The sequence below is a fragment of the Quercus lobata genome, chromosome 3 (genome assembly GCF_001633185.2).
Source record: "Quercus lobata isolate SW786 chromosome 3, ValleyOak3.0 Primary Assembly, whole genome shotgun sequence".
NCBI lineage: Eukaryota > Viridiplantae > Streptophyta > Magnoliopsida > Fagales > Fagaceae > Quercus > Quercus lobata.
In genome coordinates this window covers 17,850,205-17,868,142 of record NC_044906.1, presented here as the reverse complement: position 1 = coordinate 17,868,142, position 17,938 = coordinate 17,850,205, and the positions used below count along the sequence as shown (strand labels likewise).

General features: G+C 32.4%; 1 protein-coding gene across 1 annotated transcript; it reads right to left on the bottom strand.

Moving 5' to 3' along the window:
• Positions 1 to 4,242: 4,242 nt before the first annotated feature.
• Positions 4,243 to 4,848, bottom strand: LOC115980469 (wall-associated receptor kinase-like 20). Its single transcript, XM_031102712.1, has one exon. The coding sequence runs from the start codon at positions 4,846 to 4,848 to the stop codon at positions 4,243 to 4,245; it is 606 nt and encodes a 201-aa protein (XP_030958572.1).
• Between the last annotated feature and the right edge of the window lie 13,090 nt (positions 4,849 to 17,938).

The window sequence follows — 17,938 nt, the reverse complement described above, 5'->3', positions numbered from 1 at the left end:
GTCACTCTACAAGTATAAGTACTTGTGGGATGTGGGAGGTAAAGGTCGGGGTTCAAGTCTTCAGAAAAGAGCTTCACACATATATATACTTAGATTAGATTAAAGTAGAATTTCTATTTTGTATTCAAAAAAACTATTTAATATACTTATGAAAAATTAATCATGACCTTGCTTCAGTTGAATAGATTTTGAGTTTGATAAATGCAATATAACTTTCCTCTTTATTATTGCTGAATATTATTTATTATAAGGAAAGTATTTTCTAACCAAAAAAAGAAAAAAAAAAAAAAAAAAAAAAAAAAAAAAAAAAAAAAACGTTTGGAATATCGGGAAACAAAAATAAACTCGCAGAACTCTTAGAGTGGAAAGGAATCTAGAGGGAAAACACTTTACCTATTGTTTAACTTGAAAATTGCTCCATTTTAGCACTTTTTGTATTACGTATTTTGTTGACATGGTAATATTTTTTTGCAATCTATTTGTAAACTTTAGAATCCATTCTATAACGCCACATAGCATTAGAGGGGAAATGAAGGGAAATATTCCTGCATGGTCGCTTTTGAAAGCAATCAAATTAATTTGTTCAGCATTATTTATCTATTTATATATTTATCTTTGGAGCATGACCTTAGTAAAATGTTTTCACATGAAACCAAATTTCTTGCCATCTCAATGGAAATTTTCCCTTCACAATGATTAAGAATAAAATTGATTTTATTATGCCGGTTGATAGATAAAATTGAAATGTATAAAGACGAAATTGAAACTTTGACAAATATAATGGACCAAAACTATAGTTTTGCAAAGGGTAATAATTATCACACACTCACTATTTGATGTTAAGGGAGAAGAAAATATTTAATATTTTATGTTGTTTTCTCTTTACTAGTGGAAGTATGATTTATTTGCTTTTTCAAGTTGAGTTAATATAATTTTCCTATTTGAATTAGGATTTTATTATTTTTCTTTCCCTAGTTAAATTGTTTTTCCTTTCTCTAGTAGAAATGGGTTTATTATTTCTTTTCCTAAAAGGAGTAGGTGAAATTCTATTCCTATAAAGAGTTATAGGAGGTGGATTATTATTATGCGATTATTAATAAAAGTTTGTTTGAGAAGTTTTCTCAATTATTTTGCCTACTAGCCTAGTGTTCTTATAGAACTTCGGTTTTATGGAAGGGTTGCTGTAATTGTGTGTTATAGATTCTACTTCTACACGCTTACGCTACATCAGTTGGTATAAGAGCAAGACTAGGTTCCTATCATGGCACAAAAAGGAGTACGTGGGGGAAGACTTGTTGCCATAGATGACAAGTATGAACGCGATAAGGTTTCACATGATGCACAATTAGAGATGTTCTTTCAACGAATGGAGGAGTGGTTTGATATGCTTTCAAAGCAACTTGCCCCCTTAGCCGTTGAAAACCAACATCAAACCTACCATCCAAATCCATGTTATGTGGAGGTGTTGGAGTATTTTGATGTTGAGGAGGAGGACTACAATATCGAAAAGGAGGATGAATACATTGAAAGAATTTGTATAGTAAATTAGGATTCTCCACCAATTTATGATGACTATCCTAAAGATTATAGTCAAGGAGACAAGATTGGGCTTGATGAAAATAAAGTCATACACACACACACACACACGAGGTGCCCCCATACCCATAACTCACACCATTGATGGAACTTTCGACATTCAAGAACAAGAGGTTATTGATTTTATTGATTGCAATCATAAGTCAACAATTGGTTTGTTTAGCAGTAGATGAGTTCTCTATTGATGAATGGAGTTTCAATCTAATAAAGCTTGAACCTGAACACATTAAACAATTTGATTTCATTGGGGTTGATGAGCTTCTCTCAAATTTTCCTAGTAATTCAGTTAGTATTAATTTGGAAAGATTAATGGAAAACATTATTGATCCCTTTTGGGAGGATTTTATTGAACAAGAATTAATAGAGGTCAATAAGAGGCATGAATGAGTGATTTTAATTAATCTTTGTGGAGGAGTCAATATGAAGTTTATGGATGTGTGCATGGATTCCTTGTTAGTACTTGCTTCATGTATCCCACTATGGCAAAAGAGATCAAGTACAAAAATTCGTTCATCAAGATTTATTATGAGTGAGGAAAGACTGATAAGTAACATATTGATTTGTCTTGTCTTACTAAAAAGAATAGGATGGAGAGGGCTATTTGGGGTTCCAATAGATCGTAGAAGATTGCCACTAAAACTCGAGGACAACTTTTCCCCAACCCTGAGAATATGATGCAGATTGGTTAAGGAAAAAGAAAATATTTTAATATTTTATATTATTTTCTCTTTCCTAGTGGAATTAGATTTATTTGCTTTTTGAATTTTAGTTAAGATCCTTTTCCTAGAAGCAGAATCTATAACACACAATTACTATAACTTTTCCATAAAACCTAAGTTCTATAAGAACACTATGCTAGTAGGAAAAATAATTGAGAAAATCTCTCAAACAAAATTTCATTAATAACCAAATAATAATAATCCACCTCCTATAAAAAGTATTTATAGGAATAAAAATTTTCATACTCCTTTTAGGCCTCGTTTGGGAGGAGGGAATGAAATGGAATGGAAAGGAATGAAAAGAATAATTTTAGAATATTCTTCCATTTCCTTGTTTGGGAGTTTGAATGGAGTGAATGGAAAGTCCATTCCCTTATTTGGGAGTTTAAGTGGGAGGGAATGAAATAGATAGGAACGAACACTCATTCCTCTATATTTCTTTAAAATCTCAAATTTTCATTCCCCCCGAAATTGAGAGGAATGAGAGGGAATGAAATTAGATTTAATGATTTTTTTACTGAAACTTTCAAAATACCCCTATATATTCAATCATTTATTTTAAAATAGGGATCTAATAGTAATATTGTCATAAAATGATTTCATTCAATTCCCTCCATATTTCTCCCAAACAAGATTACTTACATTCCATTCATTTTCATTTCTTTCCATTTCTTTATTTTAAAACATCCAACTAAGGTTACTTAATTCCATTCCATTCCATTCTTTTCCATTCATTTCCCTTACTTAAATACATTTTATTTCATTCCATTCCTTTTCATTCTCTTATAATTATTTCATTTCATTCCATTCCTTTATGAACTCCCAAACGAAGCCTTAGGAAAAAAAAATAATAAACCTATTTCTACTAGAGAAAGAAAAAAAAATTTAATTAGAAAAAGAAAGACAATAAATTCCTAGTTCAATTAGGAAAAAGATCTTAACTCAACTTGAAAAGGCAAATAAATCCTAATTCCACTAGGAAAGAGAAAACAACCTAAAATATTTTTTTTCTCTTATCCAATCTGCATCACTATTGCACACTCATCATACATGCACTGTCACGTGGGCTAAAATCATGTTTTCAAAACATGATTTTAGTTAAAATTGTAAATTTACTATTTTAAACTCATCGTACACACTGCCACATGGGCTGAAATCGTGTTTTGAAAACACAATTCTAGTTAAAATTGTGAAATCATGTTTTCGAAATAAAATTTCATCATTTCATAATTTTAACTGAAACAATGTTTTCAAAATACGATTTCAAAGGAAAGGTGTATAAAATGTGCAATAACAAGTGTATCAAGGTTTTCTCTTATGTAAATATATAATAGTGCCAAGATGTGAAAAAACCAATTCTTTTAGCCATTTGTCAAATGATAATAGTGATAAAGACTAGATGGTTAACCCCATGCATTGTTGGGATCAATTCAGCACATCGATCATCTAATGCACACTGTGATATTATAATTGCAAAGTACACGACAAGTTACGAAGGAAATAGTAATTTATTTGACTGCCAACATTAGAAAAAGCCAAATCCACGTGATTGAGACGCAGCAGGTAACACATCAAACACTACATAATTGCAAAAGCCAACGTAATACTAGGTTTTTGGCTCCCCTATTTCCCACTTTTATGTGGTTGTGGCCAATCATGAAGTACAAAATCTAACTAGCAAATATTGGTCCACTAATATCATGACAACAAAAGCATAGAATTAAAATACCAACAACCTTATTTTTAGACACCTCTTACTTTATTTGGTGAATCATAATTAATATTTATCATTATCCTATGCATTTTATATATACATAATCTTTCTCATAATATGTGAGTTTCATGCTATGAAACCCTACATATTTATAAGAGAGATGATATATATGTCAGATGCACAACATACCTTTTTGAGGTCTTATAGCGAAACTCAATTGAGGGGCACCCATTGAAGCCCAATACCATAAGTCCATGAATCAAAGGAAGATCCAGGCTTCATATTCACCATTGAAGTATAAGCAGTGCACCCTATAGCCCTGATCCTTATCATATGTGAAGTCATGGCAGAATCTTTCAAGTAATGGCAGCAAAGGGTATTCTTACACCCAATTCCCTCCTCCACATTGTCTTCAAACTGCCTACAAAAGCTGGTTGAAGAACAATTCAGAGGCGAGTAAAGAAGGCGGTCAGTGCAATTAAACAACATGACAGTGTTATGAGTTGATATGTTGAAGGGCAAGTTCTCATCAAGCTTTAACCCTTCTGAACTGAAATCAGAAGAATAACATGTGCCTTTCTGTATTGGGGGTGGGCTTATAATGAGCTTATAAGCTCTTGGATTAATACTGAGGATCTTGTAGTAAAACCCTCTAGCTGACAAGAACTCAAGAATGCCATTGTTGCAATAGACTTTATACCTAGGGCCTCCACAGTTGTCATCAGTGCTAAGAGGGTATGGAACATCAATGCTGCCACATTTAGGGCAAGTATTGTATGCTTCTGACACATGGGTTACTAAAATGAGAAAAAGAAACATCTTAACTATCCTCACTAAAGTGTTCCTTGTTAAGACTAGGGAAAAAACTTAAGGGAAGCAAGAAGTTCAAAGAGGAAAGGGTCTATATATAGAATCGAAATTCACAAATTAAAGGTCAGTTAAGTAAACCTTTGTGGGACCATTAAAATATAAAAATATCAAATAGTACACTATGGAAACCATTAAATCTGGAAATCCAATGGAGGTGCATTACCACCCTATGAATGGCAAGAATCGTGCCCCTCCTCCTTCAGCTTTTATTGAAGAGACTGAGAGTTGTATTGAATCCGACTCCCCCACTCATAGTGATTAAAAACAATTACCGTTCAAACGAGACATTTGAAGCAAACAAATTAGGATAAAATTTAGATACAGTTTCATAGATATTCTATGTTATTTAATCATGTATGTTTATATTTGCCAATAAATCTTATGGTTGAATTTATTCGTTTTTAAAAATAATAATACATTGCTTGCATTGTATTGGTCAATACAACCATATACTTAAATTTAATTGAAAAAAATCTAAGATACAATATTTATAGATAATTTTGACCAACAATTTTATTCTGGCCCATACAACCATGATGAGTAGAGTAGGTGAATACAAACTAGATATGCTCTACTTATCATTTAACTAGAGCCAATGATAAGTTGACAGCCACGTGACTATGGAAAAAGAAAGGAGATGTTTAAGAACAATCCTTTACATGTTAAAAAAATAAGTCTTATTATTTGGGCCAACACAAAGTGTCACATAAACAACAAGGTCAAAAAAATGGTGTCCAACATATTTAAGGTCACCACAAAATGGCCATGATCTCTACTTCAACCCCTTATGAATCTTGAGACAGAAATATCATTGGGACAGGATATCAAATGAAAACCTACCTTATCAAAGTCTTGATCAAAATTTATGAAAGAGGATGTCTAAGCTAGCTAGTACAAAAGTGCTCTAATTAAGAAAGAGAACTAAGAAAGTTGGCCAATCAATCCCCACCACAGAGTTAATGGCTATCAGATGTCATGTTAAAACAGTGGAATTTAAAATAACATGACATCCCAATCCCACTTTCCTTGTATAGAGTTTTTTAGGTACCTCCCCCATTTCTTTAAGTGGTCTCAAATCATATTATAATGTTGGGGCAGGTTTAAGTGATATGGCCATTAAGTGTCATATAAGATCTCTTAACATTGGCCATTAAAGTGTAGATTTTCTCATGTCCCCAGGTTAATTGAACTATAATAGTGCATGTTTACAACCAAAATAAACATGGTGCCATGACGTACTTATAAATATAGGTCGGCCACATGTCGGCCTATAATGCACTATATTATCTACTAACACAAAATCAAAGCCCAATTTAAATACAAATGAGATCAATTTTACTTATATCCTTCACCTTTTGTTGACTTTCTAATATTATCAAACCAAATTTTTGAAAGCTCACAATTTTCCACAACATCTTTTTACTATATATGTTTTAATTTGATTTTAAATATTAAAAATAGCGCTAAACTATATAGATTCTAATTAGCTCGACTGATAAAGTTTCTTATCATTGAATACAAGAGATGAGAATGAGATTGAATCCTGCCTACACCCTAAGAAAAAAAAAATTCTTGATATTTTTACCTAATAGTAAAAAGCAATCATCATGAAGTGCATGTCATAGGTTCAAATCAAAAAAATCTAAACTATATTAGTTTAAACTAATTAGAACCCACCAGCAACTTTTTGGACCCCATAGTAAACCAATTTTGACTAAATTAGATTTTACTTTCTCTAAAAATATTCTAATTAAATTAGTTAACTTCGTTTCTACAAATTTTCTAATTTTAATTTTTATTCATTAATACTTGTTCATTAAAATGTACCATATCTAAATATTTTTCATCAAATTTTCAATGCATTTCACGGATTAACGACTAGGTTTATTTATATCATGAAGGTGTTTAACAGTACATTATGACTTTTTTTTTTTTTTTTTTTGCTGAATAAACATTATGACATTTACTGATTTCCTTATTCAAATCAAAATAATGTAACTATAGTTTTTTTTTTCCCTTAGAAAAAAGCACAATATTCCTGGACCCCACTTATGTTAATTAACTGTCAATCACCACAAAACATTGTCGTAGAACATTCATGAAAGATTTAAAAACAGGGGATAAGTCTGCAATCACAGTCAACAATAAATCAACACAAATCATTAACAGAAATGGTTTCAATGGTAGTATAAGAACAAATGCAATACCCAATTAGGACAAACCTAGTTTAAGGAGAGAGTAAACACACTAAAGGGAAGATTAGACTATATGTGGGAATTTTATTATTAATTTTAAAGTTTTTTTTTTTTTTTACAAGATAGAATTCTATTTTAGCCTAATCTAAGTATATATGTGTGTGAAACTCCCTCTTGGAGACTTGAACCCTGACCCTTACCCCCCACACTCTACAAGCACTTATACTTGTGGAGTGACTATCATACCAAGAGTGTTATTTTGAAAGAAGAAAAAGTGAGAACAGTACAATGATAGTAGTTATAAATATGTTAAAGTAAACTCTGTTGGTTTTCAATGACTCCACGTTTACATTTTTTTTTTTTTTTTTCAATGGGCTGCAACATTTTTTTTCTTTCTAAACAGCTATCTATTATTATTTTTAAATACCCACGTTAAAACCCCACATTGTCTTGCCACCCACTTTTTACTACTTATCAAAAAAAAAAAAAAATTATGAGATGAGTATTTTTTTTTCTAAACGGTTATCTATTTCTTTTTCTTTTTTTAATAATTAAAAAAAAAAAAAAAAACCCACTTACTTTGTTAGTGTTAAAAAAAAATTACTTATCAGTTATCATGTACGTGTTCTTCTAACAACTTCCCATAATCATTTGCTATAAAAATTACAACAAAAAAATTGTAATAATTTTAATTAAAAGTACTTCTAACAAAAAGAAGAAGGTACTCTATAAGAAGAAAGTAGTAGATTATGTCAAATAGAAGGGAAAAAAAAATGCAATGGGATCTAACAATTTTTGTGGGTGGCTGCCTCAATTTTTTTTAAATTATTTTACTATGTGAGTTTCAGGACTTTTAAATTTTTTGTTGATATCTTTTTTTATTTTTGGGTTTGCTGCTTCTTTCTATTTTTACAATATTGATGTAATAAAAATTCATCTTCAAAGTCTTTTCATACTTTATTTCCTGGGAATTTTTCAACCTTTTTTTAGCATTTTTTTTTACTGGTTGAAAATTATTAATATTTAGAAGAAGAAAAAAATAGAAGGGCCTCTGAGTCAGAGGCTAGTTTTTATTTAAACCCTTTGACCTTTTGTTGACATTTTAATATTATTTATCATTTTTTTTTATACAAGATAAAAATTATACTCTAACCTAATCTAAGTGTATATGTGTGTGAAGTTCCCTCTTGGAGACTTGAACCCCAACTTTTGCCTCCCACACCCCACAAACACTTATACTTGTGGAATGACTACTGCACCAAAGGTATGCAGTGGTATTTCTCAAAATTTTAAAAGGCCACAATTTTCCACACCATTTTTTACTATACATGTTTTAATTTGATTTTAAGTATTATAAATAGTGCTAAACTATGTGGTTTCTAATTAGCTCGACCGGTAAGGTTTATTATCATGAATAAGGGATATGAGCGTGAGATTGAATCTAGCCTACACCAAAAAGAAACTTGTTGGCATTTTAACTTAATAGTAAAAATCAATCATCACAAAATGCACATCAAAGGATAAAATAAAATTAAAAAATCTAATATTAGTATAAACTAATTAGAACTCAATTGTCTTTTGGATAAAGTAGGCCCATACTAAACAAATTTTGATTAAATTAGATTTTATTTTCTCTAAAAAATTTAAATTTAATTAGGTATGTTCAGTGGCGGCTCTAGAAATTTTATTTAGGGGGGTCATTAAAAAAATTAATAAAAAAAGAACTTGAATATATTGAGTTATCAACAAAAAAAAAAAAAAAAAAAAAATTAATACATGAAGTTTTACAATTTCCTTCTACAAGTATTCAAATTTTGAATTGTTATATGATAGTTTATTATAAGTATCTATTGCCAATGTGGGTAGCTATGAGCCTAAAATCATTTTATTTTGTTAAGTTTATCTAACGTTTTTATTTTTATGCAATTTTTATAATCTATTTGTTATTATTTTTATAAAAATATTTTAAACTAAATGACTAAACTAAACTCATTGGTTTTGTATTAATTATTGGTGCACACAACTACACTCATTTATACATAAAATTATACACTAGTATCTACTTAACCAATCAAATGCTTGGACAATCACTAACTTTTCATTTTTTTTTTTTTTTGAATTTTACCAACTTTATAACAAAAAGTTATTATAACATGATAGCAATATACACACATGTAACAAACCATATCTATTTCCTAATTATTAAATTATATATATATTTATATTATAATGTACATACAAACATTCACACACATCATAATTCACACAAATAATATTATAACAAAAAATAATGCACACAATCAATATTAGACACACTCATACACATAACATAAATTTATAAAAATAGTGACCCTTACAATTCACAAATACTAACTTTTTATTCTTAGAGTTGAAAATACTTGTAATAAGAGTGTGTAAAATTTAAGTCAAGGAGTGTAAATATATTTTTAAGAAAAAAATTATAGTATTAAACTAAAAAAAATATATTTTATATATATATATATTTTTTTTTTTGGGGAAGTCAGGGGGTTCATTTGAACCCCCTGAGAATAGTGTAGCACCGCCCATGGGTATGTTCTTTTCTACAAATTTTCTAATTAAAATTTTTATTTATTAATATTTATTCATTAAAATGTACCACATATAAATATTTTTCGTCAAACTTTCACGTGCATTTTATGGGTTAGCGACTAGATTTAGTTATGTCATCAACGTGTTTAACCTCATTTTGACATTAACATATTTCCTTATCCAAATCAAAATAAAGTAATTATAGTATTTATTTTTTCTTTGAAAAAAAGGACAATATTCCTTGACGCCACTTATGTTAATTAACTGTTAATCACCACAAAGTATTGCTGTAGAACATTCATGAAAGATTTAAAAACAGGGGATGAGTCTACAATTACAGTCAACGACAAATCAACATAAATCATTAATGAAAATGGTTTTTATGGTACTAAGGATCCGTTTGATTGGAAGAGTGAAAAAATGGGAGGATAGAAAATAGAGAAATGATAAAAAAGTTTTTAGTTTTCCCCCCTTCCTTCCAACCAAACAGCTACTAAAAACATCATTTCTCCACTTTTCTCTCTTCTTTTTTTTTTTTTTTTTTTCATCCTTCCTATTTTCAGTAAGGACAATCTTTTTTTTTCTTTTTTTTTTAAGAAACATTAAGGATAAACCTAGTTTATGGAGAAAAAGCAAACACACTAAAGGGAAGATTAGACTACATGTGGGAAATTTTTTATTAATATTAAAGAAAATTTTGAAAGAAGAAAAAGCGAGAACACTACAATGATAGTTGTTATAAATATGTTGTAAACTCTTCCGTTGGTTTTCAATGACTCCACCTTTACATTTTTTTTTTTTTTTTTTTTGAATTGGCTGCAATATTTTTTTCTAAACAGCTATCTTTTTTTTTATTTTATTTTAAATAACCCACGTTAAAATCCCACATTGCCTTGCCATCCACTTTTTACTACTTATCAAAAATATTTATATGAGACAAGTTTTTTTTTTTTTTTTAAAGCGGTTATCTATTTCTTTTTTTTTAATAAAAAAAATCCACTTACTTAGTTAGTGTTAAAAAAAAAAATTACTCATCAGTTATCATATACGTTTTATTCTCACAACTTCCCACAATCATTTGCTATAAAAATTACAACCAAAAAATTGTGATAATTTTAAAAGTACTTTTGACAAAAAGAAGAAGGCACCCTATAAGAAGAAAGTAGTAGATTATGTCAAATAAAAAAAAAATGGCAAGGGGATCTAACAATTTTTGTGGGTAGCCGCCTTAAATTTTTTAATTATTTTACTATGTGAGTTCAGGACTTTTAAATTTTTTTTTTTTGATATATTCTTTTTATTTTATTTTGTTGGGTTTGCTTCTTCTTTCTAATAAAAATTCATCTTCAAAGTATTTTTAGACTTTTTTTCCTGGGAATTTTTCAATCTTTTTTTAGCATTTTTTTACTGGTTGAAAATTATTAATATTTAGAAAAAAAATAAAAATAAAGAGCCTATGAGTTAGAGGATAGTTTTTAGTTACACCCTTTGACCTTTTGTTGACATTTTAATATTATTTCTCATAATTTTAAAAGGTCACTGTGGGGCCTGAAATTTGAAATCCCGGCCCACTTCACATTAAGGGCCCAAGAGCCTAAGCCGAGGAGCCCTCCTGCCGAGAAGGTATGATGAGAACCCCTTAATGGCCCAAGAATGTAGCCGAGGACGATCTCACACTCAACACCTCACAAAACGCCTGAAAAAAAGGACAAACTCAGTACAAGAGCAGTACAAGCGAGAAAGCTGCCAATACCATAACGTGGAGCCCAGCACCTGACAAGCCCATACCCCCTACCATGCTATCCAGCTTTTCCCAACCACTCTGACGTGAAGATTTATAGGACGAGTAATTGCCCCAAACAAGGAGAAACTGACACGTAGATGAAGAACGGGAGGTAAATACTAGTATAAAAGGGAAAGAGAGTAAGGAAGGAGGGGATCCTGGAGAAAAAGGGAGGAAGAATGGTGAGAAGGTAATGCTCCTTGGACTAATTCCGAGGAGTCAAACCTTTTGAACCACATCAACATAAGGCTTAGCTATACAGGCCAAATCCACCTTCATATGGGCATCCATGAAAATCCTGACTAACCGTTGCCCAACGACCAAGGTCCAGCCTTTTCAAACTCACTCTCTACAAATCGTATTGTTCGGGCCCTTTACATACGAGCCCAACGTCATCCTTGGGTCGTTAAAAATCGTGTCCCTACAATTGGCACCGTATGTGGGAAGGCTTGCGCGTTGGCGCAGGTGGCGGTGGAGTCAACTCTCTAGCAAGCAGAGGTTCGTGGGGTTTCCTCCATCTCCGGCGACATGCAGTTGTTGCTCCGACATAAACTTCTGCTAGGGGCTACGCCTTGCAGTGCCAATGGCGCGGGCATCTCTAGGGGCTTCTGGCCTCAAGCCAGCTCTCCCCGCCCTGGTCTAGGGGTTTACGTTCGAAAAATAAATAAATACAAAAGAAAAATTACAAGTTTTGGACAGAACCAAGGCCTTGCATGGTCCTCGGACTCAAGCCTATGGGGAAACCAAGTACTCAAAAGAAAACTTACAAGTTTTGGACAGAATCAAGGCCTTGCATGGTCCTCGGACTCAAGCCTATGGGGAAACCAAGTACTCAAAAGAAAACTTACAAGTTTCGGACAGAACCAAGGCCTTGCATGGTCCTCGGACTCAAGCCTATGGGAAAACCAAGTACTCAAAAGAAAACTTACAAGTTTTGGACAGAACCAAGGCCTTGCATGGTCCTCGGACTCAAGCCTATGGGGAAACCAAGTACTCAAAAGAAAAATTACAAGTTTTGAAACCACTCAAAAGAAAAATTACAAGTTTTGGACAGAACCAAGGCCTTGCATGGTCCTCGGACTCAAGCCTATGGGGAAACCAAGTACTCAAAAGAAAACTTACAAGTTTTGGACAGAACCAAGGCCTTGCATGGTCCTCGGACTCAAGCCTATGGGGAAACCAAGTACTCAAAAGAAAACTTACAAGTTTTGGACAGAACCAAGACCTTGCATGGTCCTCGGACTCAAGCCTATGGGGAAACCAAGTACTCAAAAGAAAACTTACAAGTTTTGGACAGAACCAAGGCCTTGCATGGTCCTCGGACTCAAGCCTATAGAGAAACCAAGTACTCAAAAGAAAAACTACAAGTTTTGGACAGAACCAGGGCCTTGCATGGTCCTCGGACTCAAGCCTATGGGGAAACCAACTACTTAAAAGAAAAACTACGTCACATGGACCTTAGAATCTATCCGAGGAGAACTCCCCACTGACAGTTGGGTTAATCCCTAAACTGCATGGATTCCCTAGTCTACTCTAGGATCCTCAGTACCAAAGGGATTGATGCAATATAGAGCAATATGTTACCAAAAACACAATCGAAGTCCCTCACTGCTCGGCTACCCTCTCGGGTGAATTATTTAGAGTTTATCGTTCTCTGACATTTGTCTTGCATGCATCGCACAGCGCTCGGCCGTTATCTCGGTTAGTTCCAAGAGTTTAATTTATTGAGGATTACTATTGTTATACTTGATAATGTCAGTAAGTTTAAACTAGTAGGAATTTGTTTTAAGGTTTTTTCCTGCTCTAAGTATCATTAAAGGAAAGTGTATATTTAATATTCATGCACAAAGTAGTTGTTGCAGAAAAGAAAAGTATTTGAGATTAAGCAAATTCATTTCTTATTAAGACAAAAGAACAGTACAGTGTACAATGAAGGAGCTTAAATAAGCTCATATTAAAACTAACTACACAAGCGAAAAGTAAAGATACAAAGGAATGAAGGAAAAGCCGAAGAAGAGGTGCAGAGAAGAGCCGCGCTGCCGCTTCAAAATTTCATCTAAGGAAGCCATTCCGCAATACTTTTACATGCCTTCAACTCAGGCAGCCAAAGAACCTAACGTGGAGCCTGCACCATTGAAGAAAAGGTGCAGAGAGCTCGGCTCCGGGCTAGCGCAGCTGAAGAAAAGGTGCCGGGAACCCAACTTGAGGCCCGCACCGTTGAAGAAAAGGTGCAGGCAGCTGGAAGTTGATGGGCCTCCACGGAACCACGCCTGCGATATAGCAGACGGCGCTGATGGCGGAAAACCTTTCTTCTGACACACCAAAAATCTGGTATGACCAGAACCTGCTTCGGATTTTGACTGAAAGAGGTGGGGGTACCGTTCCCACCATATCCAAGCGGGAAGATACCTTAAATCTGTGCCTCCCCTGCCCAGACCATACCACCTTAAGTCTTGGAAGGGTCCGGTGCCTCTGTGGCGGGTGAAGTTCCTCCACCTCCACCCAAGCCTCAGACATATTGAACTAAGGGAATACGACACTGGAGGTGAGAACTGGTTATGGATAGAGGGCTATGATTTCGAAGAGAGCAGAAGGGTTTATGTGCCAGGAGAATAACCACCTATCCAACTTATATAATGGGTAAGAAGGTGTCATTTAATTTAATTTGAGCAAATTCCCAAGAAACGCTGCAGACAAGGCAGCTCTGGCACAATTTCCAACACTATCCGCCACCCCAAGATTTAAAGGTTCTCGTGAAGGCGCGCCTCGAGTACTGAAACATCAAAGGACACTACGCGGATGAAGAATGAAGTAACGCCTCTTAATTAGGCACATCTCCCATGCAAATGAAAGAACACAAGCAGCAGTAAGGCATGGAACTTGAGCAAGTCACGAGGTGGGCTCAGCATCACCAAAACCCTTCTCCCCAACTAAAAAGTCGGGAAGCAAGATTTCGAAGGGCTATTGTAGGGCCTGAAATTTGAAATCCCGGCCCACTTCACATTAAGGGCCCAAGAGCCCAAGCCGAGGAGCCCTCCTGCCGAGAAGGTATGATGAGAACCCCTTAATGGCCCAAGAATGTAGCCGAGGACGATCTCACACTCAACACCTCACAAAACGCCTGAAGAAAAGAACAAACTCAGTACAAGAGCAGTACAAGCGAGAAAGCTGCCAATACCATAACGTGGAGCCCAGCACCTGACAAGCCCATACCCCCTACCATGCTATCCAGCTTTTCCCAACCACTCTGACGTGAAGATTGATAGGACGAGTAATTGCCCCAAACAAGGAGAAACTGACACGTAGATGAAGAACGAGAGATAAATACTAGTATAAAAGGGAAAGAGAGCAAGGAAGGAGGGGATCCTGGAGAAAAAGGGAGGAAGAATGGTGAGAAGGTAATGCTCCTCGGACTAATTCCGAGGAGTCAAACCTTTTGAATCACATCAACGTAAGGCTTAGCTATACAGGCCAAATCCACCTTCGTATGGGCATCCATGAAAATCCTGACTAACCGTTGCCCAACGACCAAGGTCCAGCCTTTTCAAACCCACTCTCTACAAATCGTATTGTTCGGGCCCTTTACATACGAGCCCAACGTCATCCTTGGGTCGTTAAAAATCGTGTCCCTACAGCCACAATTTTCCACACCATTTTTTTACTATATATGTTTTAATTTGATTTTAAGAATTACAAATAGTGCTAAACTATGTGGTTTCTAATTAGCTCGACCGGTAAAGTTTTTTATCATGAGTAAGGGATATCTAGCCTACACCAAAAAGAAACTTCTTGGTATCTATATCTTCTATACCATTATTTAAGGGACTTCCCCTGTTTGGGATCCTCATTTTTTTATTCAAAAATACCCTTACACCCCTATGTTAAAGTAGAGACAAAACTAAAAGAAAATCCGGTAAAAATACAACTCTAGCTTCCACTAAAATATTACCTAAAAAATATGGTCATTCTCTTGTTAATTTTCAAATTACTTTATCCACTCATAAATTCTAAATACATAATATTAATGAGAAAACATGTAAACCTTAAATTGGAATGAATAAAAAATTATAACACTAAAAAAAAACCTCATCGCACGTGTGAAGCGCGTGTGATGAGGTTAGTATATATTAATAGGCAAAACTTAAAGAAAATCCGATTAGATTTTACAATTGAAGTCCAATTTTGCACCATGTATCCTAAATTATTTATTTTTAGAGAGAATTTTATTTCTTAATTTTGGAGTTAAATGTGAGACCACATCATAAATATTCATTCAACTGAGTTATTGCATACAAAAACCATAGTGCCTAGAATTAATGAACATAAAAAATAAAAAATAAAAATTTAAAAATGGATAATTTACATTTTCTACCTAGTAATATTCTTACAAGATCTTTTAAAGTATTAAAAAAATAACAATGATTATCAATAATTTTTGAATTATATATGTAAGAATTATACTACGCATAATGTATATCTTTTAAGTATATCAATACATATGCATGAGTTACAAGCTAGTCAATCAATCAATCAATATATTTATAAAAGCAAAAATCTCATACGGGAAAGCATGAAATTTTACCATATGGCGCATTCCTTAAAATTTTCTTTATTTAGGCTTCTAAATCAACAAAGTTTGCATTTATATCAAAGTATTAATTCTTGAATTAGCCATTAGAGTAAATGCATATATTAATTATCTATAGTTGTGCATTAATTAAATGAATTTATATGATTATTTTTATAAACTCTATATAAGAGATAATTTTTAGTTGGAATAATAATAATAATAATAAATTTAGAATATAACATTCTTACTTATGTTTAGTTGCTTTGACGACAATTAACACAAAAGCCATAAAAAATTAAATATTTGTGAATTCACTAAAATTAATCTTAATCCTTTAAATTTCCTAACTCCTTTTAGTCACATGTGATATATATATATATATATATATATATTGTGTGTGTGTGTGTGTGTGTGTGTGTGTTAGAATAAATATATTTATTTTGCTATAGCATAATGAAATTTTAATATCATTTTTCTAAGATTTATATGAGAAACAATATTTTTTTTAATGTGAGAAACAATTGAAACACTATATCATGCAACAATTGAAGCTCCAACAAAAATGGGGAAAAATTAGTAATACACAATCAAGAATGTAAAATAAAAATTTTAAAAAAAAAAAAATTGAATGATATATGCATTTTTTTAGTAGGCATGAAACATGCTTATCAATATTAACCACTATATCATGCAATCTTTCTATTTTCTATTTTCTCTATAAAATAACTAAATATTACAATTTTTACAAGGAAATTTATTGAAATCTTTTTATACATCGAAAGTTGGGGGATTTAAATCATGAATGTCTCTATTGGAAGCTACAAGATTCTTGGTAAAATTTAATGAAATATTAGAGAAAACTAATAATAAGTTGCATCGCACATCGTGTGGGAATTCAGCTAATTTTAATTTAATGGTAAAAAACTTTCATCACAAAGTGCACGACAGAGGATAAAATAAAATAAAAAATCTAATATTTGTATAAAATAATTAAAACTCACTGTCTTTTTGGATAAAAGAAGCCCATACTAAACAAATTTTGATTAAATTAGATTTTATTTTCTCTAAAAAAATTACAATTAAATTAGGTATGTTCTTTTCTACAAATTTTCTAATTTAAATTTTTATTTATTAATACTTATTCATTAAAATGTACCACATATAAATATTTTTCGTCAAACTTTCACGTGCATTTAACAGGTTAATGATTAGGTTTAGTTATATCATCAAAGTGTTTAACCTCGTTATGACGTTATCGTGTTTCCTTATTCAAATCAAAATAAAGTAATTATAGTATTTATTTTTTCTTTGAAAAAAAGGACAATATTCCTTGACGCCACTTATGTTAATCACCACAAAGCATTGTCGTTAAACATTCATGAAAGATTTAAAAACAGTCTGCAATAACAGTCAACAACAAATCAACATAAATAATTAACAGAAATGGTTTCTATGGTACTAAAAGAAAAAAAAAAATGCAATGTCCAATAAGGACAAACCTAGTTTATGGAGAAAGAGCAAACACACTAAATGGAATATTAGACTACATGTTGACAAATTTTTATTAATTAAAGAAATTTTTTGAAAGAAAAAAAAGTGAGAACACTACAATGATAGTTGTTATAAATATGTTAAAGTAAACCTGAATGGAAGTGATGAGTAACCATTATAGGTCCTTCAAGTTGAGTCTCTGAAGATTCGAATCCAGCCAAGTACATAGGAAGGTTATCAAATAGATACTAGAGAAGAGTCTAGACAAGAAGTTGGCAAAGTTTTATTAATTTGAAAGAAGAAAAAGTGAGCAACAGTACTACAATGACAGTTGTAATATAAATAATTTAAACCTGGAGGGAAACTGTGTTATATAATAACAATGAGTGCAAGTGGGTGACCATTATAGGTCATTTGAGTTGAATCTCT